The 27756-nt window shown below is 43.0% G+C and overlaps 1 protein-coding gene across 3 annotated transcripts; it reads right to left on the reverse strand.

The window, feature by feature from the left end:
- Positions 1-193: 193 nt before the first annotated feature.
- Positions 194-27756, reverse strand: LOC101166800 (serine/threonine-protein kinase BRSK2-like). Of its 3 annotated transcripts, none has more exons than XM_023957801.1 (21): positions 27451-27756; positions 26332-27373; positions 25861-25955; positions 24303-24388; positions 24021-24161; positions 23541-23657; positions 23438-23471; positions 23294-23362; positions 21210-21356; positions 18569-18600; positions 16995-17159; positions 14279-14376; positions 14042-14192; positions 13376-13436; positions 11847-12441; positions 11355-11403; positions 10311-10434; positions 10126-10227; positions 9084-9192; positions 5564-5653; positions 194-5470 (listed from the first exon to the last, which is right to left on the reverse strand). In XM_023957801.1, the coding sequence occupies exons 2-21, from the start codon at positions 26417-26419 to the stop codon at positions 5259-5261; spliced, it is 2565 nt and encodes an 854-aa protein (XP_023813569.1). In that variant the 5' UTR covers positions 26420-27373; positions 27451-27756; the 3' UTR covers positions 194-5258. The 3 variants fall into 3 exon arrangements, with proteins under 3 accessions (XP_023813569.1, XP_023813571.1, XP_023813570.1); XM_023957803.1 differs by having other exon boundaries at positions 11847-12117; positions 27451-27754; XM_023957802.1 differs by lacking the exon at positions 27451-27756 and having other exon boundaries at positions 26332-27394.

A 27756-nucleotide genomic window follows, 5' to 3' on the forward strand; every position in this document is an offset into this window, starting at 1 on the left:
GTGCATCATTCCAGTTTGTTCATATTCATTTTTCACAAACAATTTGTTCAATTTATTTTTGAAAACATGCTCAAAGTAAGGAGTAGAAGTTGTGAAAAATCCGCTTTTAGAGGAGAGTTTTTGTGCCCGAAGAGCTTCTGATGATTCTGTAAACCTGAGATCAGACCTGGAACGTCACCACAGAAAGCTTCACTTCTTTCCATTTTTTCTTTATTGTTCGGTATTTCTTACAGGCAATAATAATCATAGCGCACTTTTCCTTTGTAGGAGTTATAGTACAGTCACTTGAGCTGCTTCTCCCCCCTCCCTCCCCCCTTTTTAAACATGAAAACGTCTCTGTGAAAAGCAGGAGAGGGGAGGCATGTGTGGAAGGGGTGAGGATGAATAAGGGGAGGGGAGGGGGGGGGGGGGTAAATGGGCAGTAGAGATTACACCTGTACCGTTATAACTGCAGAAAATGAGCAATAGAAGAACTCTAATGGTGACTACAGTTTCAATAAAAGAGTGAGCGCTACATAGATATGAATGGCATACAATGGAGACAGAGAGAGGTACACCGCGTATGCAAACGTATACAGCATCTGCATGGAGGTATGCAGTGTGGGAAAGGAATACAAGTCAGGTGATTATATAAGGGGTAGAATATGTGCATTTGGGTTAAGGATGGAAATACAAAGAGGTGAAATGGACTGGGGTGGAAAATATTTACCTCCTTCTTTGTTTGATCTTTTTCCCCGTCGGACATTTCATGTGAGAAGATTGAGCCCACCCTTAAAGAACAGATGAAAAGAAAAAGAAAATCCCTTGTCCTCTGATGACTTTGTACTGCAAGGCCGCAGCCTTTGACGGCACTCGTCTGCCCGTGGCGGGCAGGAAGAGAGCAAACAGCGTTTGTCATTTTTACATCGACCATTACAGCACAAAAGGTGCAACAAAAAGTGAAAAGAAAACTTCCAAAACAGAGCGAACATCAACAGAACATTCTGAAGGACGGATCAGACCTCCTTTGAAGAAAAGCCACGGCAGGATGGGTTTTTTTTGTGATGAATGTTCATGAAGGGACGACTCTGACATTGTTCTCAGTTTAGCTGAATACGGTAAAGTGCAAAGAGGGGGGCTTCAATTTCAATCAAAGTCTGCACATTTTCTTGTATCCAGCATGATCCCAAGAATGAGTTTTGAAAACTTCCTGTTTTTTCTGCATAATCAGAAAAACAAAGCTCCATGCTAAACCTTTTATAACCAGTTGTTTTACACTCAAGCACACAAAGTCCTCCCAGTAAATGTAGTGGTTTTGCCATTTCGTTGTGTTTTTAGAATCCTGCAGAGCAGCGAAGGCTGAGACTTTGAGAAAATCTGTGGCAATCCCTCTTCTGCATAAGCGCCCATTTGACTGGATGAACAGATGGGAGCGGCTGTTGGTTGTGGATGAACACAGAAGATTAAAATGCTGGCTGGATGTGGATCAAGCATGCTTGTGACATTCCACGACATTCGGTCCAGTGGAGGACGTGAACAGAGCCCACGCTAATCTGAATTTTGATCTGAGGTGAGAAGCCCAAATGCTGACCTAACGTCTGCAGAGACACAAACGGTGGGTCTAAACTGTTAGAGACACGAGTTTCCATCCCCTAAATGTCTTCAAGTGGACATTTGAGAGCTAAACTGCACAAAAAGACAAAACATTTTGGGTTTTTTCTCTCGTCCTCGTGTCCATTTTACATTCAGGACAAGTTCTAGTTGAACAAGAACAGGACAGAAGGAAGTTCTGGTGAATAGAAGATTTAAAAGAAAAAGTCTGAATCTGCCTCAGCTCAGTTTGGATCAGCACTTTACAGCAGACCCGACCAATCCAGCTGGTCAGAACCAGAGTTCTAAACAGACCACTGTTCTGGTGACGAAAAACAGAACCCGAGCAGAACACAGACAGGATGAATGAAGACTAAAAACGGAACATTTTGATTTGTAGAGGCAGCTTCTCCGTTTTTTACTTGGTGCCGAGTGGATGCGGACAGAAGCAGCCTTTTCTGTTCCCGTCATGAGGAAAAACATCATGTTTTGACTTTTCTCCCTCTTGCATGCAGGCAGGAATCCTCCAAGCCTTCGTTCCAGTACAGAGAAAATGGCCTAGTGATGGATGGAAACCCCTCAAACCCCAGTTGAACATTCATGACTCCTGTCTGACCTGCATTTGCTTTAACATCCAGAGCTTCTGCCTTTACTCCTTCTTTGCAAAGAAAAATAAAAACAATTTTCATGTCAACATGAGCTAAATAATGAGGCCTTTAGCTGTGTGTGAGGCTGAATGGAGGTTTGGTTTCTGCTCCTTTCACAATATTCACAAAAAACAATAAATATGAGCTCTTTACGTTTTTAAATAAAAGAACACGAGAAAACGTATCACTGGTCCTGTTTGTGGCTTTGAATCACATTTAAGGAGACAGCATTAACAAGGAGGAACAAGAATGAATGCTTGCCAAATTATAATCTGGACCAGTCGAACTCGAACTTAAGCAGCAGAGGAGTCAACTTTGTGAGCACTATTTGCAGCACTATGCAGATTGGTGCCATTTATTTCAGGTCAAAGTAAAAGAAAAAAGAAAGCTTTTGTCTTTTGATGATCCCAAATTCTGTAGCTTCTCTTGTTTGTGCTGTGATGAATGTGTTTGTAACTAAGGACAAGACCACAGACATAAAAGTTGGGTTTGTGGCAAAGAAGATACAGAATTCTGAGGTAAAAGCAGCTTCGCTCAGCAATAAAAACAGCTGTAATCCAATCTCACCTGATCAGAACTGTTCCAACAAGGGAAATAAACACGTTCACTCTGCTAACATTCATCCAGGAGACTCCGATTCAGTTTACAGTTTCCTGTAGCACTTTGTTCAGGCTTATTCCATAAAAGACGGAAGCCGTTTTAGTTTGGGTTCAGGTTGCATAACAGATTTTTAAAGTGCATTTGTTAGCTAATTAACCAAGGGTCAAATCAAGAGATGGTTGATTTGTGCTTTGAACCTAATTTCTGAGAAGAGGAGCTCAACAGTTTCATTTTTTTATCCCCTTAAGCCAACAGGACAAAGGAGATGATTCAGTCTGCCGACAACTCTGACAACGTAATCCAGACATTCATGAGTTAATTCAACCAAAAAAATAGCTGAATCTGTGTTAGGAACAGGAATTCCAACAGAGTTTTACGGGCAGAACTCTGTTCATCAGTGTTTAGAAAGCCTTAAAATGTTAATTCCAACTTGACAAGTGGAATTTCTCTGAACTGTTTTGCAATAAATTGCTGTAAAAAGTATGCAGAGCGGCACCGTGCTGCTGCCTGACGGGACTCCTTTGATTTAAAGAGCTGGGACGGGTCCGACCTCTGATCATTCGTGGTCAGAAGTCGGACCATTGTTCTGATTCATGATGGGCATTTTCTGAACGCTCTTTAATCATCCCCCTAGCCTCTCAAACCAGCTGCATGACGTGGACTGTAAATGAGACCTGGACTGAGCGACGGTAACATCACCAATTTGGTTCCAACCAAATGAAGTCAATAGTTCCCATGGCATTTTTAGCGCGGCATGGACGTCGCCAGGATGGAACCAGACGCCGTCAGTGAGCAGAAATCGGTCCGATTTGGTCTGATCCATCGTTTCTATAGCAACCAATCTCAGCAATCAGGGGAGTTGGAAGGCAATAACCCCAGGTTCGGGTTTATTTTTCAATCAAAAGCTTTGAACATTGGATGTGAGGCTGCATACTCTACATGAGGCATCTGATTGGCCAGTTTATAACTTGAATAACTTATTATAAAGAAAAAATATCATGAGAAGAAATGAGGATTATCAAGAATGTTTTAAAAAAGAGCAAGAATGATCCTTCTGACCAATGGAATGACAGAGTGACAGCTGTTTATTTCTCTATAGAAGTCTATGGGATTTTGGTGGGTACTTCCTGTTTGGGGAGGAGTCACTCAGTCCAGTTCTACAGTCAATGATCACTACACTAACTGTAAAGCTTCAGTAAACCGCGTTTTTTTTAGTAAAAACAGACAAAATGTTGTCCCAGAGCGGAATCACATCCGTGTTAGCAGCAGCTTAAGTGAAGACACTTCAGCTGCTGTCCAAACTATTTGGACCGAGTGACGCAAACACAGAAAGCAGAAGTAGGAACATTACCCAAGTTTCCTCTGCAGACCCAGGAACATTTTTTCAAATCAGCCAACAGAGAGCTAACAATCGTAGCTGATTTGTAGAATCTGCATCAGAGGATTACTGTTTTCACTGCAAGGGCTTAACTGATCGCTCAGCTCAGTGTGGAAAATCCAGCAGCTGAAGCCTTCAACTAAAGGAAAGCGTTGGAGATGCACAACCAGTCTGGAGGGAAAGAAAAACTACAGTGACAATGTCAGCGCTCGTTGGAATAAAGTAAAATAAAACATTTGTAGTTAAAGCCAACTCATCTCTTTTTTCCTGGTCATCACCTTCTGAGGAATCATGCAGCCTTCTGTCCAATGCATTCACCTCCCTCTCCTCCAACATGCCTCCAAACGTTATTGGGGAAGCATCCACCTTTCCACCCCCTTTAAAGGCAATATGGTATCATAGCTTTGTCAGTGTAGTTCAGACATATTTCTGGGCTTTATGCATTCATGACAATGTGGCCTGTCTTATGTTGAAATGCACTGGACTGCGTTATCAGCAGACTGCTTCTCCTTTTTTTTGTTTTGTTCCACCTCTCAGATGACCATGTAAAAGCTCTGTTGAGCGTTCATGGCGGCAGTCCACTTTGCTTTTTGTCTTTTACAGACACAGGTTTGATGAAGAGGAGACCCGACAGAAGACTTCCAGGTGATGAGGTGCAGACGGTGGATGAGCAGAGACTGGTGCCGACGAAGCCTTTTTCACCGGTCGCTGTCCTCAGGGACCACTCTGATGGAGTTAAGCGTTCCCGCCGATCCATCTGGTGAAATGTTGTGTGCTTTCTTGGTTTGTTTCCAAAGGTGAACTCTATGTGTTTTTATAGTAGAAAGTTTTTCATGGACAAGATTTCCATTCAACTTGTCACCACAAATACATGTTTTTACTAAAGGCAGCCTTTCTGGAGGCTGTCCATCACATTCCCATGTAAGATCAGGGAAAATTCTCCATCTTTCCTCCAGTTGATTGACTCCAAGGCTGGAAAGAAGTGGCGGAATCTGGGGAACGGGAGGACGAAGGTGGGAGGGAGGAAGAGAAAAGGTCCGAGCTTCTCTTCCGCAACATTCTTTTCAAGAGACAGACGGCGTCCCGTTGGTGGCTGAAAGGAGTCTGGTCTTGTCTTTTCCCGACTCTCGCCGTTGTAGGATGGTTCCGCTGCTGCTGCTACTCACCCCGTCAGGTGCGTGCTCCGCCTCTCCCCGCTCCGACCCACTTTCCGAACGCCGCGAGTTCTGGCGTGAAGGGGTGCTGGGCTGATGGGGAAGCTGGCCGTTCTTCTCATCTGTGGCAGAAAAGGCGGAGGGGCGGGGCCGTCAAAGCACTATGGCGTTGTGCGGCCTTGTGTCTGTGCACGTGTGTGTGTGTGAAACCCTACCAGCCAGTGCCTGCACTGAGGGCTGATCATGGGTGCTGAGGAGCTGAGCTTGAATGGTTTCCACAACCCGCTTGAACCTGCGGCTGGGTCCTAAGAAGAGTTTGAATGAAAAATGCAGTGAGGAAGTTAAGTTTACACCTTTTAAAGACCCACCCAAATGAAAATGGTGTCATGAACATGCCATTTTTCTCATTATGGAGTACATATATAAAGGAATAAAAAACTGAATGTGGTTTATGAGCATTTCTTTATTCAAATTGTGACGGATCAGGAGCAGATCAAAACCAGCGGTTTGAAAAGCTCTCAGCTGTGGTGCAGCAACTGAAATGGGACGGCCAGAGTCTCCCTGCTCCGCTCCATTCTGATGCATCCACTGTCAGACAACTAAATCCATGAATCTTTGTATTCCTGGTCTGAGCTGGAATCTGGATCTAAACTGTGTGGCTGGATAGCTCCGATATCGCTCGCCGTTTTTGTTGCACTGGTAACATTAGCTTGGCGGTGTGAGGGGCTGTAAGCTAGCGGGAGAGAGTGTGAGCAAAGGGATGATGGGAAGTCAGAGGAGGCTTACTCTGCACCAACGGTCCTGCTCACAAGACGAATTTCAAATGAACTCCTGCCGGTCTGCAGAAACTATGTTTTAGAAATGACAGGTTTTTTGATACTGGCTAAAAATGTCACTTTTTATAATTAATTGACGACAACAGATCAAAAATATGGTCGGAATGGGACACAAGCATACAAAAGAAAAATAAAATGTGTTCTGAGTTGACAAAATCCTCAGTCTGGACAGACGATAAATCGATGGAGAGCCACTAAAAGCTGATCCTGATCTGACTCCCAGGAAGACCAACGTCGAGTTCTTCTTTCATTTAAATCAAGCCAAACGTACACACAAATATTTCAGGTCAGCATGTCATGCTGTCTTCCTTCAAAGACATTTTCGAAAGTTGCTTTCAAGAATTTAAACCAACAGACAAAGAAAAGAAAAAAAATCTCCTCATTGATCACTGAAAAGACTCAACTGACGGCACAATTATATCTATTTTTCCAAAGATTCTGTTCAGGAGCAACACAAAAGAACTGGTTTAATTTCATTTGTTGATTTATTTTCTTTTGAACTTTCAGGGACTTTTTTTTTCACTAACAAGAGAAAAAAAAGATCTTTTCTCCGTGTTCACTGCAAAATCAGAATCTTCAGAAAGTGAAGAGACCCTTGTTTCAAACAAACTGTCTTATTTTCTGTCTTGCAATTATAAATATAATCTAATAGGGAAAGTTTTTCAGGAGCAAAATAATCTCAAAATAATGTCTAAATAGCTAGAATTTTTTAAAATAAAATAAGAATACTTCTCAAGACCATTTATTTTACCTCATTTAGATCTTTTTTTTTTGCTTATTTAAAGAAAAGTTGCAAAATGTAAAAATTGTTTCACTTATTTTTATGGGGGCAGTTAGACACCACTTTTACAGCACCACGGACAGTGCTGAGAGTAACTCACTACAAAAATAATTTATTACAGTATCATGTTACTATTTGCAAAGCCTAATTAGTGTTATGAATTACTATTGACATTTTAGTAACAAATAAAATGGTTTCGACTTACTGAGCTAAATCTCCCGTTCAGGTTCACAAAAACACCTTCAGTTTAGTTTAGTTAACCATAAGTAAACTATTATTCAGTTTACTTTAGTTAAAGCTTCTTCTGCCCCTACCTGTTGCTGATTAGGGTACTTTTATCAGGTGTGTTTTGCTAATTAGATGCTATAATGGCAGGTAAATGTGCTCCTGTACCTAACCGTGTACCTCGTCTCTGGCTCGTCTCTGCTCTGTACCTGGCCGTGTACCTCGTCTCTACTCTTGCTCTTACACCTGGCTGTGGATCCTGTCTCCGGCTCGACCCACGCCCCCGATTGTCCCCCCAACTCCATCTTTTACTTTAAATATGTAGTTGAAGGGTTAGATAAGTTAATTATTCTCTAAGAGTTCTGGTAAATCGCCTGTCCGTCCTGGGGGAGGATCCCTCCTTCATGTGGGCACCCCTGAGGTTTCTTCGTTTTTTCCAGAATCTGTTTTTTTAGGAGTTTTTCCTTACGGTGAAGGAGGGTCTAAGGGCAAGGATCCAGTATAGCTTAGTCAGTTTGTTAGTTCAATTTAGTATTTTACTATTGAACTCTACGTATTCATGATCCTTTTGATTTTATGTTTAACTTTTTCAATCACCGATACGAAGCCCATCGAGACGACTGTTGTTGTAAATTTGGGCTATACAAATAAAATTGAATTGAATTGAATTGAAATGGCGTGTACTTATCCACCACTTCACTACCTTCTTGGAAGTGCTTTACAGTCACAATCACACACTGACGGCGGCTCTGCTGCAGGAGACAGGCGCTAACCTATAACCTTTAGGAGCAATGTGGGGTTCATTGACTTGCCCAAAGAAATTTCAGAGCAGGAACCGAATCTGCAATCTTCCAATCAGAGGTCAACAGTGCTGCACCATGTGGTGGGACACTGGCCATCTAGGCATAGCGATGAGCGCTGCGTTGTAATTAATCCTGTTTTTGTTTTGCAGAGTTATTTCTTTGGTCTTTGAGCCACACATTTTATTGGTTCCCTATTTGATCTCTGTTATTACTTTTTTTCTTAAAGACAGAACTTTATATTTTCTTTTTGATAGACTAAAGTGATACAAGTGTTAGTTCTTAGTTGTTTTTTTCCGGGCTTGCACTTTAGTAAATATAAACAACAATTTTAGTGATTATTACATCACAGCCCCCATATCTAAATGTAAAACTCTTTGTGATACTTTTTAAAATAGACTTTAATGTTACAGTCCTGGAGTTGTTAAATAGAAAGCATTCAAAGTAATATAGAAGTCATGTAACGTATTACATTTCTAAGACAGTAATGTTATAAGATAGGGGATTACTCTGAAATAACATAAACAATAATCTGTAATGGATTACAGTTTGATGAAATAGGAATTTGAACCACCGACTGTATCTCAGAACTGGACCTGGAGAATGACGTCACCTATAGAAAATGGTTTACTCCCAGCTTCAACCAAATGAAGTCATTCAGTCGCCATTTTTGTGATACCGATGTCGCCATGTTGGAACCAGACGTTGTCAGTAAGCGGTGATTGGTCTGAGACGGTCTGAGCCAACATTACTATAGCAACTACTCTTGCCAATCAGGAGTGAGCTTGTTGGAAGGCCACACCCCTTTTACTTTAAAGTGGGCTACACAAAGTCTGCCAAATGTTTCAAATATGGGACCACCTACTTTTATTGAGCAATCTGATTGGTCAGTTATCAAGAAGATGTTAAAAAGAGGTATCAGTACTCTTTGTTTGAAACGCCAGGGGAGAGGAGTCACTCGGTCCAGTTCTCTTATACAGTCAATGATTTGAACCCCCTCCCAGAGTCAGTGGTTAGTGATGGATAAGGTTTGCAGCACCACAGAGCGCTGATCCGGGTCGGATCAGGAGATGCGTTTCTGTCCGCCACATACCTGTCAGGAGCGTGAAGGTGACACTGTAGAGGCCCATCTCTCTTCTGCGGTCTCTCTCTGCTCGTTCCCGCTCTCGTTCTCTCTCCCCCTCAGAGAAACCGATTTCCACCTGCAGGTTGAAGAGAAAAAGAAGAAAACATTTAAAACAATCCAGGCTTTTTGTTGTGGGACACAAAAAAATCCTCCTCTGCACAAAGCTCTTTGTGAAAAATAACTTGTGTCTGTGCATACATTTGTGCATACGTGCCTACGACTTTCTTACCCACAGAAACAGTTTTGATTTTTTTGTGAAAATCTTTAGATAAAACTTAATAAAAAGCATAAGCTTTAAAAGCAGATAGCAGTGCACTATTCTTGTCTGTTTTGGTTATGATTTGTACATGCTGTTTGTGTTAAATAATGAAACGTTCCACCACCACCTTGTGGCTGGCGTCCATGATGAAAAAGCAGCTTGGGTCAGTGCACAGCAGGGCTTCAAACCAGAATGTTTAAACATTACACTCATAGCATCATTTATTCCTCATGAAATCTTTGTTTTCATTCATTATTTATATTAACACAAAGAATTAGACAAAAGTGTATATATATTTTTAAAATAAGATGCTAAAAAAATTGCACACAGAGATAAGTACTGGTATACAAACAAATTAAAAAAAGTATAAATAATGAAAAAGTAAATAACTGTGGGGCAGAATGTATTAAAACAAAAAAATTGTACAATTGTAAACATTTTTTTTTTATGTTTAATAAATGCTGTCTTTTAGTTTCGGCTGCATTTTGTATTTAGCCGATGCTTTGCTCTGTCTGGGTAGACGGTGGGCATAAAGAGTAATAAAATGTGCTCTTTTGACAAACAAGTTAAATTGTTTTTACCGTATTGAGTTCCACCTCTGAGACTGTGGTTTTTTTTTTTAAATGGGAGGTCAAACAGAACAGTATAAAAACACTGATATCCACTTAAGCAATGCTTGGTGCCATATTTTATCTATTAGATGTTAGTATTGCAGGGAAGCTTGACTTGTATTTAAAAAAACAGTCGTACTTGGAATTTGACAGGCTTCTGGAAGACAGACGGGCCGCCAGACGACTTGTACTCTGCCCGGAAACTGTTCTGAGACAACACGCTGTGGCTGAGGGAGGGGATCTGTGGACACAGCAGAGGAGTCGAGTCAGGGTCTGAACCCGCTGCCCGATCGAGCGTCTGCAGTAAAAGCTGACTGCACGCACAGACAGGAAGGCGTGGACGATGTCGGCCTTGATGGAGCTGAGCGGCTTGTCTCTGATCAAAACGAAGATCTGCTCGTCTTTCTCCAGGCTGATGAAGTTACCGAACCAGGACCTCTTAGCCAGTCTGCAGGTGAGACAGAAAACTTCAGTTGAGTGAAGGTCAGAATTTCAACAAACTGTGTGTTTGATCTGTATCCATCTATGGAAATAAGGTGAAAAAAGTTCATGATTTTTTTTTTGCACTGTGAATGACTTCTGTGCATCACTTCCAGCCAATACTTCAAATTAAAGCCATGTCCCACAGCCACTGTGTACATTTTATGCATAATGCACAGATAAAAATATGGTCATACGTGAATAAACGTGGAAAAAGTGAGCAAAGTTTTGGTCTTTACGTGAAATTTTCACAGATGTACCACGAAAGAACCAAGTGAAAACCACGGAAGAAGTACCAATAAACCACGCGAGGAACACGCAAACCAACGTAGAACATGAACCGTGCTTCATTATTGTTTATATGCAATTTATTAGTGATTTGTGTGACAGCTACGTAGTTTATCACATGATACGTATAAAAGTTTTACATCGGCGGTACATGCATGAAAAGTCTGTTAGACATATGTGGAACGGTCGTGGAAAGACACAAATTTGCATACAAAAATGAAACACGATTGCATAAGATTTGCACAATAATTGCGTACAAACTATGTAAAATATGCATAAAATGTGTAATTCTCAACTGACAAAAGATTCTGAACAGCTCAAAACCAAATTCATGTAAAGACTGGTCACCTTCTTCCTAACCCCCAACCCAGCTAAGGTCATTCTAATAGTAACATAAATAATAGTCACATGTTTCAAGAATACATAGGAAATAATAGGAGTTTTTCTTTTAAGTTACATGTATATTAAATACCTTCAGGGGAGGGGAATATTAATGGGATCAGGCCAAAAAACTCCTAAGCATGGAAATGAATAAAAGACAAGTCCAAACATAAAAGAACTCAAAATGAAAACTGAAGGAAGAAAGCTTCAGGTACTCACTCTGGACTGGACTCTGGAGTCAAGCTGGACATGTCCTCCGACGTGGGGACTGACAAAACAAAACAGAGAGGGCAGTGAGGGTCCATGACGAACCTTTGGTCTCATTGTCAGGTGTTGCTCATCTGCAGGCAGAAGCTCCTGGTTCTTCTCTACTTTAGATAAGGTTACAGTCCCATTAGTGGTCCCCCACGTAGGTCTGTGAAATTTGTTCTCTGCATTTGACCCCTCCCCTGGGGGAGCGGTGAGCTGCAGACACAGCCGTGCTCGAGAACCATTTGTTGGTTTGGCTTCATGCTGAGTGTAAAGCAGGGAGGCATTGGGTCCCGTTTCTATAGTCTTTGGTGTGACGTGGTCTGGATTTGAACCCACGACCTTCCACAGGACCACTGGGCCGCATAAACTTCTACAAAAGCATTACTCCTGGACTCTAACCTGCCTTCATCAATGATGAGATGACGGACTGTTGGCCCCGCCCTCTGAATCTTCACTCACCTTGCAGCTTTCGGCGGTGAAAGCGCGGGGACCCCAGCAGATTATTCTTGAAAGAGTTGAGCCGCGATCTCCAGTGGGCGGAGCCTGAGGCTGCCAAACTGCCGCTGCCGCCAGGACTGGGGGGTGGGGTTGGCGTCAGAGAGGCCCCGCTTCCTCCATCCACTCTGGAGGAAGAGGAGGAAGAGGAGGGAGGGGTGGTGGAAGATGGGTGCTGGGTTTGGTGCACAGGGGTGCCCAGCGGGGTGGGCAGCGGCGAGCCCTGTGGCGTGACCTGCGACACAGGGGCGGCAGACGAGTTAGAGGAGGAGTTCTTGGACTTGAAGAGGGACGGAGACGGGAAGTTGAAGAAGCGTGGGATGGGGGAGAGGATGGGGGAGGGAGAGGGGGAAGGAGAGCGGGGGTTTTGGAGTGGGAGGGACTTCATGGAATGGAGATGGGGTCGTTCAGCGGGACCCTTTGAAGGCAAAGTCTGGGTTTTTGAGTCGGGCGTGGAATGGACGCCCCGCGGGGTGGTGGCACTTCCTGGTTTGGGGTCTTTGGAGGAGGGAGCAGAGGCGGAGGTGACTTCTGATTGGCTGAAAGTGAAGACTGGACTCTGACAGAGGGGGGGGGAGATGGAAAGGGATGTGGAGAGATGAGACAGAAGGCAATGGTCATGAAATGTGTTTATGGGGATTCAACAAGCTTCAGGTTTTGCTCGTGCAGACGTCTACGCGAGGACGTAATGGAAACATGACGGCAAGATGGAAAAGCAGGACAAGCTTAGAAACACAGGAAAATTGCCTTTTGATGACCAAAATCCCAATGCTTTGTTGTGTATCTTTCCCTCTCTCAAGAGTCGACGTACGTCTTGATATATGGTCCACGAATTAATACATATAAGATTGGATTAACTTGTTTGTGATACGACGCAGTCCAACTGTATCGTATCTTAGAAACTCATTTTTCCAACTAAGCAACAAAAACAAATTCTGATAGAACAGCTTCAAACATACAAACAATCATTTGGGTCTTTTAGACTGTTTTGTTCTTTTTGATTAATAAAAGTGTCTTTTTAGTTTATGCGGATATCGTTTGAAGTGCTGTGAATCAAAAGATGATCATATATTTTGTGAACACATCCCTGACTGTGGTTCACCTTCAGCCAATTATTGAGCCAGCCTGGTAGCAGCTAGCTTATGATTGGACGTCTTTTTGTTTGCATCACATTTTCAAAAAAAGGCAAAGAGACACAACAGGAAGAGAAACTCACAGAGAAACTGATTATTTACTTCCTGACTGATTTTCTGCCTTTCATACCAACATAACCTGGCCCTTTTTATAAAGCAACAAGTAGAGAATGAGGTTGTGGGTCTGTTTATTTTGACATTTTTGCTCCGCTTACTTTGAGTCTTTCAGTGGATTTTTCTTTTTACCATTAGTTTATTTGTTTTACCTAGCTCTGGCATGAAAGTTCAGGTTTTGACTTTTTGCCAGAGGTTGTTCAATGGCAATGGGTGAGAGCAAAAGAAAGAATTAGAGTTTCTTACTCTGGGACTGCTGAGAGGACTGGAGGACAGACCTGTGGATGCTCCACTGACTGAGCGAGACCTTCAGAGGACAGAAGAAAGTTTCTTTGATTTCATTAACTTTTAAAAATGACCTTGATGCTTCTCAGAAAATCAAGCCTGTTGTGTTGAAACCAACTGTAACTGATAACTGGACTGAGTGGGTGTGACGTCACCCATAGAAAATGGTTTACTTCTGGCTCCAACCAAATTAAGTCAACTCAGTAGAGTATTTTTTAATGGTAGGGATGTTAGAACCAGGCAACGTCAGTAAGCAGTGATTGATCCGGGTCGGTCTGATTCATTGTTTCTATGGCAACCACTCTTGACAATTTAGGAGTGAGCTTGTTGGAAGTCCTAGCACTTGTAAGTGGGCTCGGGAAAATCTGTCAATCAAACGATTTGAACGTTCAACGTGCTCCACCTACATTTATTGAGGCATCTGATTGGCCGGTTTGTAGCTAATATAAATATCATGAGCAGCAAGAATGGTTATTCTGACCAATGGATGTTTCTCCATAGAAGTCTTTGGGATTTTGGCCTCTTGGAGCCAGCGGGTACTTCCTGTTTGGTACGCCAGGGGGGAGGGGCCACTCAATCCAGCTCTCATATACAGTCAATAGCTGAAACAGTGGACTAAGTTTATGCCTTTGACTGTGTGCGTTTGTGTCCAGGGCCTTGCGAGGCGGGGTGGGAGACCCCTGATCAGTGACACTGAGGACCTCTAAACTTTTCCTTTCTGGACGGCAGCGACTGTGGCGTGTAAGCATGGGCGAGTCCACTCGCTTCCGGGGGGGGTCTTTGGAGAAAACAACAACAGAAAGCATGAATGCATGTGGAAATATTTTTTTTTTACATTTTGTGAAGCCATTAGTTTTCGTTTACCAATGTCATTTCTGGGCGGTAGGTCCTCGTCTTCACAGCTGGGGTATCGTTCCTTCCTGTCCAACAGAAGGTAGTAGATCATTTTTTCCTGGTTTTCTCTGCAGACAGTGAGACACAAACCAGGAATGAAAAGGTGTGAAAGACAAGAGACATCAAAAAGTGAAGCAAAAAATGGAGAAAAGCCAGAAAATCCCATTCTGATGTAAGAAAGATGTCAAACTGCATTGACAGTCATAGCTATATTTATCTTTATCAACAGCATAAGAGATAATCCTTAAAGCCCAACAGACTATCAGTTCAAAGGCTTTTGTCACTTAACTGGACACCTGAAAAATACTTGTTGAAGTTCTGCAGCAGCATCTAAAAACACCTTAGAGCTGTGACTGTCATGCCAGTTTCAAACTAAACGACCTGCTGGACCGGACTCTTCTGGACTTTGATGCTTCACTCAGGACAGTAAAGGTTCTCAATCAGAGGAAGCCATGTGGCATTTGTGTGGTCAGTAATTTTATGCAAGTTAACGGTGTAAATCGTCAGTATCTTTTGTTGAATTAGTGAAAATGACAAAGACCAGTGGCATTAAAGTTAATAATGTGAACAAAGAGATCAGAGCCAAAAAGCTCATCTTGTGCTGGATTTTAAAAGTAGCAGTCGTTTTACTGATGTCATGATCCTAAAACTGAAATAATTAGTCAAAAAGAAAATGAACAAGTGATTTTATCAAAGACCCACCAGGGGTTGACATAGCCCAGAAATTTGCACTGGCCCACAGGGCCAGTAGTTTTTGAAACTTACTGGCCCTGCCTGAAAGTTACTGGCCCGACACTGCGCATAGCGGGACCCGCCGCTCCGCAGGTGCTTGCAACTTTAGGGGGGTCCGGGGGCATGCCCCCCCGGAAACTTTTAATATGGTGCAATTTGGTGCATTCTGGTGACATCACTTATTTCTACACTTTTCAATGACTGAAAATAGACCATATCAAACTTAAATCTGCTCTAGTCTGTTTCAGATGTTTTGAGGAGAGCACTACAGTGTAGTAGGTAACACTAGTTCAGAAGTTTTCATGGTGCTTTTAACGGCAAATATCGCAATAAATCATAAACCTTAAATGTGTTAAAACAATCTAATGGCAGCTTGAACCATTTAACGAATCAAATAAATCCCTTAATGCATTTGACCAATCGGATGGACGCCTTCACATTGTTGACCAATCAGATGGAGCCCTGTTATGATAGATGTTTGTAACCTATGTCAACGTGGGTCATTTGGAGTATAATTTTTAAACTGGGAATGGTTATTTGGTTATTTTGCTGTTTGTTTATATACCGCAAATTATATCGTTATCGCAATTTTAATCTCTGATATCGCATATCGCGAGTTTTCCTCATATTGTGCAGGTCTAACTGAGATCATTCAGCTAACTAGAAATACTTACTGCTTACAGTGTTGTAAAGAAAAACAAAATTAAGTAGTTTAACATTCTACTGCATTTGAGTCTGAGATTCAGGTATTTGGAGTTGCCTTTGATTCTTTGACATTCAGCTTAAAGCTTAGTGGATACAGTTTCATCTTCAATGCATTCATTAAATATCTTGCTGTCCATACTACTAATTATACCAACTACTCCATCCAACATATTCCTTTCTATTCCTGCCATGTCTTCCACATCTCTGACATGCTTCAGTCTCTCTTCAGTGACGGTGTTGGATTTATAATCAAATGTTGTAATAACCCACTGGCTTGTGCCTTCGTTGTTGCTGTTTAACATTGTTTTGTATTGAATTGTTACATTCAATAAAGTTTGAAAAAAAAAAAATTGAGTGAGCGCGTGCCGCGTGGTGCTCGGCAGTGAAAGCCGCGCGCGCGCAGGCGGGAGAGAAAGAGAAGTGATCAAAGGTTTCCCATAGAAACCCTTGAAGTCTGAACACAGGACTAGCAGAAAAACTAAATTATGAAGACGAGGTAAATCTACACGTTTTCGCAAAATTTACTTTATTGAAAAAGGTGAAGAATATATAAACCGTTAGATATTTTAGTGGCCCGAGCGGACAAGTGAAAAGTAAAGTCTTGTGGTCCGTACTGCTCGAAAAACAGGACCGGGCCAGCGGACAAATGGCTATGTCGAGCCCTGCCCACTCTGTTCATCTGTTGATCCATTTTCAAAGTCGTCTTTTAATTATGATTATGCAGTTCTTAGCCAAAATCAAATTATTTTGTGTCATTTTCTAGGACATAGTTTCTGCAAGGTGGCAGGAGTTCATTAGAAATTTGTCTCTGAGTTGTGGGCGGGACTTTTGGCACGGAGCAACCCCACCCTCACTTCCCCTCCCCGTTGCTGAGAGCTTGGAGCAGGGAGCGTGTGGTGTCACAAATACGCTCTTCTTCCAACTGCTTTTTCTTTTGTCTGCTCCCGATTCACAACAATTTGAGTCAAGAAATACTCAAAAATGTCATTTTAAGCTGAATTTTCCGAATAGGCGTCCTCCATCATTAGGAAAGAAAAGGGTCTTTAACTCCACTTATTTTCCACACATTGTGAGGAATGACTGGCCCAGGCTGACAGATAGAACGGGACACCGTTTGGAAAAAAACAAAACAAAGCAGAGTATGAAAACGCTGCCTGGGTTTTGTTTGGATCCCTTTCTGTTGTGTATCAGTAGCATCTCAGCATTGTGCAGCCAGCAAAGAGGCGTTCGCTGAAAGCTGCTCACTCACTCCGCACTGGTGAGATCCTGTGTGAGTTTGACCCGGTCCCTAAAGCACCCCAGCGAGTACATGCTCTCCAGGACGTCTGGGTCCAGTTCTGTCAGGGACAAGATCCTCTTCACGCACACCAGGCGAGGGGGAGGCTGCTCTGGGCATGGCTCGTTACGACCCCCCCTGATGGAAGAAAGTTTGTTTTTACTGGAAGCAGAAGTGATGCAGACGAAAAATTGCAGAGGCTGGATTTTGGGTTTAGAAATCCATCATTAGGAACCACTGACTGTAAATGAGAACTGGACTGAGTGACCCCTTCCCCTGGCATTTCAGACAGGAAGCCAAAACCCCATGGACTTCAATAAAAAAAGAAATAGATACTAGAAGGGTCTGCAGTTCCAGTAGAAAATGCAGGGTTGAATGCTATATTGCTGAATGAAAAGGAAACTTAAAGGGTAACAATAATGGGTAAAAAAATAAAAATAACTAAATGATCATAAATGAAGTAAAAAAACAGCACAATAACAAAAATATATATTTTTGTGAAAAAATGCCAGAACTGGGGAGCTTCTGCACCAAGGATTCCCCATGTATTTCAATGGAGGCAAAAATTCTGGAAATCTTGAAATGTCTTGAAAAGTTCAGAAGGTTTGAAGGAGCAAAAGTCATAGCTGGAAAAAGCTGAAAGAGATGAACAATTTAATAGTTCAATGGTTAAAATAGCAGAAAAATTGGAGGATTTAAGCGGAAAAAACTTTGGCGGAAGATACTAGAATAAAGAAAGAGAAACAGGAAAACTATGGGTTGAAGGATTTTTAGCATTCAACCCATTAGTCAAATTAGATTTGGCCAAAATGGCGACTGAATTGACTTCATGTGTTTGGAGCCAGAAGTAAACCCGTTTCTGTGGATGACATCACATTCACTCAGTCCAGTTCTCAGATACAGTCCATGTTTGGGACAGAGGTGGACAATTCTAAATACCTTATAAAGCTGCTTTTTCAGTCATTTTCATAATCAGATCATCAGAGGATTTTTACAGTAATTTTTTCTCTAAAATGTGGTTGGGTTGTATCTCCCATCTAGGAAATCTGCTCCCAACACTTGAGTTAAAACAACTTCAGACAAAATTTTCTCAAAAAAAATGTTAAACAATAAGAAAAGTCATATTTTAGACCAAATCCCAACTTTTAAATGAGTAAAAATGAAGGCGAAAACATTAAAACTTTTTTCTTTTGCACACTTAATGTTTTCAGGCAGGCCCCACTTTTGTTCTTCCTCATCTTTGTTCTGTCATGTCTGTGTAAGGAGGCTGAGGGAAACAGCTGAAAATAGATCAGTGTTCACCCACCTGAGGTTGTTTTATCAGGACTATGCTGCACCGAGACGCAAGTACAACATCCTCAGAAAATTAGCAGATGATGCACGATGTGAGACAGTTTGGAGGGGGTTTTTGTTTTGGATCTCTTTACACTAATTTCAAACAATTGGACTTTTCCATGATAACTGTTGGGCTTGGCATCCTGAAAAAACAGCCACATTCATTACAAAGGGGGATTTGGACACAGACAGAAAAGGGTAAATGTACTTACAGGTACCAGGCGTGCTTCTGGATCGCCTCCAGCTGTGACAAAGACATTGGACAACATTACATCACGGACAGAAAAATGCCATGAAGGCCATCTGGCCTGCACCACAGGCCTTACATTGACCTAAAGAAGGATTTGTTCAGAGACCTGAAATGACATTTTTAACTATAAAAGTTAATTAACATTTATTTGTTAGGCCAAAACATATATTAAAAAAATCATTTGTAGTTAACACCAAACAAGTTCCATAAAATTCAAATGAAAGCATTTTAGATTAGGCTTTCTTTTTAGCAATTGCTGTTCTTGGTGAGTTCCTATTTTCATGACCTCCAGGAAAGTTTTCCTGCAGCTGCCCCTTCGTCTCCTCTCGCTTCCTGCTGCATGATCCTCCCTGCATTAAAACTAGCATCAGCGTCTCCTGGGGCTGAAGTAATGGAGCAGCAGCGCTTCATGTAAAACTGGGCTTGCTGCAAAAGCTGTGTCTGCTTGAGGGGAAGGCAAAAGCAGCTGCATGAAGCGGAAGCTTCCCCTGCGTTCATATGCTGATGAAACACAGTGGAGGCGCTTCCTTTGTCGTTCTTTGCTGTTGAGGAGAAGTGGGTTAACGCCAGAGCTGCATATAGACACAACGATGTGAAATCTGTCTCTATTTTTGCAGATCTGGGCATGAAAGCAGCAGGCAGAGACAGGCAGAGAGAGTGTCTGACCTGGTTTTAGGCTCCATTAATCAACAGCTCATCAAACAAACTTACAGCTTTGATTAAATCTGAGCTTTCGTCCCCTGTGACTTTTTTTTTTACAAGCCCTTCAACCCGCTCTGCCTCTCCAGCCCACTTGTTAAAGGGCGATCAGAGAAACTTGTCCAGGAGACACTTTGCTTCTTTAGACCTAAAACATTTGCTCTTTCTTTGCTCCAAATCTCTACTTCACCTTTTTTCTTGTTTTTAGAACCTGAAGGTCAACGTAGGTCAATCACATTTAAAGGAAGAAGGATCGGTTTTTATTTGGCGAGTTGGGCCTTAAAGATCCACTCCAATAAAAATGGTGTTTTTAGTGTTTTTAACTCTTTCTTTCCTGGTGATGGAGGACATATTTAAAGAAAACTGAGCTTGAAATTGCATTTCTGAGTACTTCCTTAATCAAATCGTCGTGAATCAGGAGCAGAAGGAAAAGTGCAGTGGGAAAAAGTTTGAATTTGGTAATCTAGTTTTCAATCATGGATGACGAGAAATGGGGGCGGGGTTGCCCGTGGCAACAGTCCCGCCCACAACTCAGAGGAGTTTCTGATGAACTCCTGCCGCGCTGCAGAAACTATGTCCCAGAAAACGACGCAGATTTTTTACAATTTTGGCTAAAAATGGCATGATCATAATTGAATAGATTTTCAGCAAAGTTCTGACCTGCAGACAACTTGACCTCAACTTTCAGCGCCGCAGAAGGATACGGACCTTAATCTAATGTCTGCAGAAATAACATCAAAGAAAACTATAAACTCTGTCTAAACCTAGAAGAACGGCTGTTAATCAGCAGAAGAATGAATACCAACCTTGGTCATTCGACAGAATGAATTATTTTATTTTATTTCACGGCATTACCTTATTCTAAAAAATTAAAATTAAAAAAATGCTTAATCAATTATTGAAACTGGTTAAATTGATTGATTTCTAATGATATTACCTCACTTGCTCCAAAAATCGAAAAATTGATTCATGATTTTTCCTAATGTAATTTTGCAAATATTTTAACTTTGATCTTTGATACTTGAACCATTTTTGCTTTGAAGATTTTTGAAGCAGTGTTATGTCTATTTTACCGATATAGTATTATTTTTTAATCAATGACTTTTATAAGTAACATAATCTGCATATATTTTGAATTACTGATCTGCATTTGCCATGTTGATTTCTAAAATAATTATTTTTACATAATAATTTAAGTAATTAATCTTTGTCATGTGCTTTATTGATACTTAATCATTCTTTATTCTGTCTGATAAAAGTTAGGAACCGGATAATGATAAATCATGTTATAAAATGGTTATAGTATAACGGGGTGGGATTATAGAAGTTCGCTTCCTTCCACTCCCTTTCAAGCAATATTTATAAATATGTCTAATTATCCTCAGTTTGATAGGTCATTGTATGAATGTATAACTGATGATTGTAATGTTTTTGTGTGTTATTCTTATTTGATTGCTTGAAATAAACCATTTCAAATCAAATCAAATCAAAATCAAAGGTGAATGCTTTATAGAGAGATCAGAAGATGATCGGAGTGGGACTTTAAGAAGAGCAAAACCCATCGTATTTATCTCAAATACACAATGTTCATGCTTTTGTTGTACATAGGCATTCTAGATGCTATGCAAATGTGGTAAATATTCACTAACTTTGCACAAACGTCGGCAAACAAATTGGAAGTATTTGGTTTTGCAGAAACTTGGATCTAACTAAGGTTTTAGTGGAAACAATAAAACAAAAGAAAATTCTCCTAATCATTAGAGCAACAGGCTGTGTTTCTGTCTCATGAAAACTTTTGTTAAAAAAAAGAAAATCCCGAAAATGAACAAACACAACACCAGAGGAACACATGGGTGTTTTGGTGACAAAAAGCTGAGCCTTTCTCACACTGCGTCCGTTCTCACCGAGAGTCTCTTGTCGGGGTCGACCTGAATCATCCCTTTGAGCAGAGCCTGGCAGTCAGGCGGGATGAAGTGAGGCATGTGGAAAACGCCGCTCTTCACCTTCTCCAGGAGCTGCCGCAGGTTGTCGTGGTCAAAGGGCAACGCGCCCTGGAAAGAGATGCTTCACGTTTAACAAAACATAGCGATATTTCATTTCTTATGACTGTGAGTGGCATCCTCCTTCTTTCTAACAAAGTTTTCCTTTTAAGTGATTGGTCAGATCATTTCAGCGTTAGAAAAGACTGCAGATGTGGCTCTCACATCTTTGGCCTCAAACCTTTTTTTTGTTGCTGTTTGCCGTTTCATGGTGACCCAGAAACCATATATACCTTTTGTTTTTAGGACTTAAAGGTAGACAAAAGAAGCTTTCACATGTGATGCACATCGATAAAGGAAAGCTGCCAGTAGTGATAGTTTTTTATAAAGTTCCCCCCATTGGTTGTACATGAGAACTGGACTGAGTGACTGTGACGTCACCCATAGAAAATGTTTTACTCCGGCTGCAACCAAATCATGTCTTGGGATCCGCCATGTTGGAACCAGAAACCATCAGTAAGCAGTAATTGGCCCGAGTTGACGTTTCTATGGCAACCACTCTCACCAGTTAGGATGCTTGTTGGAAGCATCCTGACTGGTGAGAGCGATTGCTATAGAAACGTTGACTCTGACCACTCTCACTAGTCAGGATGCTTGTTGGAAGGCCACACCCCTACCACTTAAGAGCAAGCTACAAAAAATCTGTCTATCATTTTGAACGTGAGACCACCTACTTTCATTGAGGCATCTGATTGGTCAGTTTACAACTTGAATACCTTGAACTACAGTAACAATGTGAGAAAAAAAGAGAAATATCATGTTAAAAAAGGTATCAGAGCAAGAATGGTTATTCTGACCACTAGAATGAAAAAGCAGCTTTTGATTTCTCTATAGACGTCTATTTGGAACAGCAGGGGAAAGAGTCACTCAGTCCAGTTCTTCTATAGAATCAATTACACAGTTTTCACAATAATAAATGAAAATAACGTAAAATTTTGTGCACTTTTCACACCATCCCCAAAATAAAGTCGACAAATTTATTTCACAATTAAAATTTGGCCCAAAAGGAAGAAGTTTTCTGAGATTTTTTGTTGAAATTGTGCAAAGAAACAAGTCATGAATTGTGCAGAACTGCCTTTTTTTCATTAAATTGTAGAAGATTTAAATATTGTTAACATTAAATTCTGTTAACTAATTTTTGGGAAAACAATACATTATTTCCGTGCAGGCTTGAGTCTCGCTTTTGCTCATTTTAATCCCTCTCTTTCTACTTATAGTGACTCCATCCATCCATCCATCCATCCATCCATCCATCCATCCATCCATCCATCCATCCATCCATCCATCCATCCATCCATCCATCCATCCATCCATCCATCCATCCATCCATCCGTCTTCCTCCGCTTATCTCGGACCGGGTCGCGGGGGGAGCAGTCTAAGATGTTACTCATAGTGACTGTTTTTATTAATTTTACTGAATAACCATCACTTTATTTCCTATTGTGGATTTTTTCATCTGATATTTGTGTCTGTGGGGAGTCTACGGCAAGATGCACGAGGGTACATTTTTGTGAAGCTCTGCTGCTGATGGAAATTCTTCATCCTCCAATCCGTTTTGTCCCTTTCGGGATCACGAGGCTGCTGGAGCCAGAGCCACTTGCAGGTGAAGGCTGGGAACATCCTGGACAGGTCGCCAGTCTGTCGCAGAGCCACAATCACACACCACATTCACACCTGTGGACAATTTAGAGTGACCAATGACTATGAAGCATGTTTTTGGACGGTGGCAGGAGTCCCCGGAGAAAAGTCACGCATGCACAGGGAGAACATGCAAACTCCACACAGAAAGGTCCCCCATTGGTGTTCTGGTTCAGGTCCCCTAGCCAGGACTTGAACTGGGGGCCTTCTTGCTGTGAGGCAAGAGCGCTAAGCACTTTGCCAACATGCAGCCCCCTGATTGAAATTATATCACTTTAAAAAATGAAACAAACAAAAAAAAAACGTTTTACCACAAGCAGCGCGAAGAGGATGACTCCACAGCTCCAGACATCAGCTCTGCGTCCATCATACTTCTCCCCCTGGAGAAACAAGCAGGCAAAGATTAGACGCACTGCAAACACACTCATACAACCATGCACAAGGGAGACGCTTACCCGTATGACCTCTGGGCAGGCATAATGAGGAGATCTGCAGGAGAAAAACAGAGTCTGTAAACTCCTTCAGCTCCACACTTGACGAGAAGGTGAGGTTACGCACCCGCAGCTGGTTTCCAGAAGACTGTCCCCGACTTGGAGCGACGCCATGCCAAAATCTGCTATCCTTATGTTGTTCTTCTCATCCAGGAGGAGATTCTCTGGCTTCAGGTCTCTGTGGCTGAACAAAGACATGTAAACACTCAGACAGACAGCTGCGCTCAGACCTTCTGTGTTCCTTCTCGGCTGCAAACGCACACGTTTTGCAGCGCCTGTTTGCACTGGGAGCTCGGTTGTTTCGGGAGTTTGAGGCAATACTTCTGACACGTGTTGACATTGTAATGATGAGGAACTGGGGAGATGTTTACACTGTTCTTGGTGGTGAGGAGGAGGGAGCAGGGCGAAAGTCTAGACATGATGCAGTAATATTCATGTCCACATCCTCCTTTTCTCTTCTTTTATGTTGACCTGCAACTACGTTCTCCTAAAAAGCAAAGGTTTCATTTGAAGGACAAGCTGGCGAGAGGCCAGAGGGTCCACTGACCATATGGAGTGGCTGTGGCAGAAGTCGAGGGCGGAGATGATTTGTCTGAAGAATTTCCTGGCCTCTTTGGGGGTCAGCCGGCCTTTCTTCACCAGATAATCGAAAAGTTCTCCACCAGACACGTGCTCCAAAACCAGATAACTGGGAGATAAGCAGAAAGATGAAAAGTCTGTTTTATTTCATCTCAGCTTTAGTCCAGAGGCAATGCAGCGTTAATATTATTATTATTGTGGATTTTAATGAATCAGTTTGCAGAATGGAGCAAGATTCCGACATACTTACAGGTATTTGTTATTTTCATAGACATCATGCAGCTTCAGAACATGAGGGTGCTCTATTAGTTTAAGAATAGCTATTTCTCTCTCCACCTGCACAGACAGAAGGAGGACGCAGAGAAAGGTTAGGAGCACAGAGAAGGTTGCAAAAGACGGAGAAGAAAATGTCAGACAGGAGGAAGAGGGCGAGCGTGTCGTTGTGCATGGAGAGGGAAGGAAGAGACGGAGGAAGGAGGTCAAACGTTGAGAACGTCTCTAGCAGACTATTATTTCTTATTCAATCTAGAATCTAAAGACAGAGATGACTTTATGGTTTCATCACAAAGACGTCAGATGTGACCTGAGAGTTTGTAGCTCCTCAGAGCCCCCCCCCCTCCATTAACTCAGGTTTAGCAAATGCCCACTGGCAGACCAATGAGGCAGGGGCTCGCCGTGCCACATGTGGTTAACTTCAGGAGAGGCTCTTCTACCGCTTCAATTCTGGGATTGTTCATCTGCAACGTCCAACCGGATTCAAGGACAACAAGGAAAATGTTTGTTCATGGAGGAGTGACAAATCCCCTCCATAGGCGGAGAGCAAAGCAGTTCTCAACTCCACCAAGTTTCTGTCAGCTGGGAGCCAAACAGTTGTTTTGGGAACACACAAGAGAAGCTCCAGCTCAAACCAAGTTCTCCGGCCCGGTCCAGAAAGCAGACCAGCGTCCCGGCATCTTTGCTCTTCACCGGGATGCGGTCGTTAGCTTCCCGGAGTCTGGTTCCGGCGTCCGGACCTCTTCCTCTGATCACTGCTCTCAGCTTGCTTTTGTCTGACCAGACACAATGAAGTTGGAGAAGAATAAAAACTACAGGTTCCTGTTTCAGCTTTAACAGCTGACTATGCCAAACACTTACAGCTCAGATCCTGTCAGGATGGAGGAAAATTCCTTTTACGTCAACGTTTTGATGCAAATCCCAGCTTTGTGCTCAAAGTTTGACTTTTTAAAGCCCCTCCTGTGTGTCGTTACAGCTCTCTGTGGTCCACAACATGACCTAAAACCGTCTTCCATGGCAGCCCGGCACAGCATTGATTTGCTCCCCACGTTGATGGTGGTGGTGGGGGGGGGGCATTGATTATTTGATGTTACATTTGTGCTCTTCTTTAAATAGGCTGTTTAGGCCTATGTAAGCAGCTTGATAAAAGTCTTTTGTGAAGCTCAAAAGAGGCGCACAAAAGACAAACATGGTGGAGGTTTGGTCGTGTCACAACAGCAGCACAAGCTACCCAGAATGCAGTTCAAGAACCACAGGAGAAACTCTGCAGCACCGTTTCGAATGAAGAAGGTGAGAGAAGTTTCCCTTCGGTTGATTGTGTTTCAGCTCACACCAAAGAGCTTAATTAACAGCCTGAAATCCGTTCTATTCTTCAGAGTGGAGTCACGGTGCCCACACACTCCACTTCCAACACACTGCCGGACTTTTCTTGGCAAAAATAAAGGCCTCTTTCCCTCTGCAGAGTGAGCTTCATATTGAGAGGCTTAGTGGCTAACAGGCTCAGGAGATGGACTGATAGGAGAATCACACCGTACCTTAGTGAGAACTGATTCGGAGAGCTTCTCCCGGTTCACGATCTTTATGGCCACCTTCTGCCCCGTGATGCAGTGGACACCCAACTTCACCAGCCCTGGGAGGCACACAGACAGTCAGACTGCGGGAGGCAAACCTTTGATGATCATGAATCATGGTGGAAACCGGAAGGAAGCACGTCATGAATTATTGAGAGAGCTTTACTGACAGTGTCACACAGGCTGCTCAGTTTTAGGAGGCAGCAGGGAGGCCTCCATCCTCTCCAAATACAAAAATGAGCCTTGAATCTCCTTAGAGACCCCGCGAGAAGACTGTGGGGATTAAAACCAGGAGGATTTAGACAATGAAAAGGGATTACAGCATAGAATCTGGATATTAAACGGAGTGATTTTTGCGTTGGGGTGTAACGGTGTGAAATCCACCTCGCTGTCTCTCTCTCTCTCTCTCTGAAACCAAGCAGGGAGGGCTCCTACCTGTCTGCCCCTTCCCGAGGGTCTTCTCCAGCCGGTAGGGCCCCACATACTGGTTGGACTGGCCCGTCGTGACTTCTTTGCTGCTCATTCTTCCTGACAGATGACAGATCCCTGGAAATGAGGCGAATCAAGACGGCAGCTCCGCGCGTAAAAACGCGGCGCCGCGCATCCCCGGCGGCTGCGGAGGACTGGTCGTGATGTGGAGCCGGGCCCTGTAGGCTACTCCCATACACTTGTCATGCGGTCAGACCCCCACCCCCCACCCCCCACGCTAAGTCCTTTTTACTCTTGTGCCTCTTCTCTGTTTCCTTTAGTGTCTTCATCCATTTGATTTTCCTTTTTTTACGCAGAGCGTAACTCACCGGGGGATGGATAAGGGGCGGTTTCCCAAAAGTGAATTCAAGCCCCCCCCTCCCTTCTATACAGTTTAGAGCCAGTTGATTCAGCTGCAGCTGAAGAGGAGAAAATCTGCTCCCGTTCCGGACAGGAAGCCTACATTTGCCAGAGATTGATTTCCGTAAAAGCAGAGTCTCAAATATCCCAACTCAGAGAGGCGTCGCTGATTCCATGCTGATGCTCGGATCGATATCAGGGACCCCCGTCCTGCAGAAAAGCCCCCACCGTCCCGCACTCATTCCGGTTCCACCGTGGCGCGGGGCCTCGCGAAGGTCAGGATCCGCGCGTCTGTGGGGATGCGGCGTCGTTAGGCTGTGATCTGCGATCGCGGCAGCATCAGCCAGAAGAATGGCTTTTCCAATATCCGGTGCACACTTTGATCCCCCCAACCCCTAACTCCCCCTTACCAGCCCTCCATCATGAAAAACAGAGGAGTAGCGTGAAGGAGCCGGCAGCCTCCGGGCGGAGCAGGAGGAGCGCGCGGCGCCCAGAACAGCAGCGGCGGCGGACCGGGGGGCTGCTCGGTGAGCCGCGGTGGGGGGGTTAGCGCTCGTTTCCAGGAACAACAAGCATCTTCCACTCTACGCCTCTCCCTCCTGGCCGGTTCACGTTATCACAGCATCTCCTCCGCCTGCAGCGAGGCTTCCTGGAAACAACAAAACACACAATAAATCCTAAAATACTAACAGTTTTTTTCCCAAACAGCCACAAATCCACACTCACGGGGGGGTTCTCACTGACAGGATGCCCTACTTTGCTCTCTGCATCCCCGTTCGCCTCCCTCACTCCTCATTCAGCTGAGCTTCCTGTTCTCCATCGGGCAGCATCAGCATCCGGGTTCCGCGGCTCCGGCCCCACCCTTCTCCACTCTGCACTGCCGCCTTTCCATCCATCCAAGGCGCTGCTTCACTCTGAGCCCCCCCTGGTATGAAAGACAGAATGAAAATGCAGACATTCGTTGATCAAATATGTTTGACAGGATTGGTTTGATCCTAGAGGTTATTTAATAAAAGATTTTCAGGAAATACC

The sequence above is a fragment of the Oryzias latipes genome, chromosome 8, assembly GCF_002234675.1.
Source record: "Oryzias latipes chromosome 8, ASM223467v1".
In the NCBI taxonomy this organism is placed as follows: Eukaryota; Metazoa; Chordata; class Actinopteri; order Beloniformes; family Adrianichthyidae; genus Oryzias; species Oryzias latipes.

What these genes read in the sequence shown, in the direction of transcription:
- LOC101166800 (XM_023957801.1), bottom strand. Translation starts at nt 26,419, where the DNA reads ATGAGCAGCAAAGAAGTCACGACGGGCCAGTCCAACCAGTATGTGGGG. An exon ending in TCCTCTTCGCGCTGCTTGTG is followed by an intron (nt 21,357 to 23,293) that starts GTAAAACGTTTT and finishes ATCTCTTTCCAG; the next exon opens with GGCGCGTTGCCCTTTGACCA. An exon ending in GTCCTCTCAGCAGTCCCAGA is followed by an intron (nt 12,442 to 13,375) that starts GTAAGAAACTCT and finishes CCCCTCTGTCAG; the next exon opens with AGTCCAGTCTTCACTTTCAG.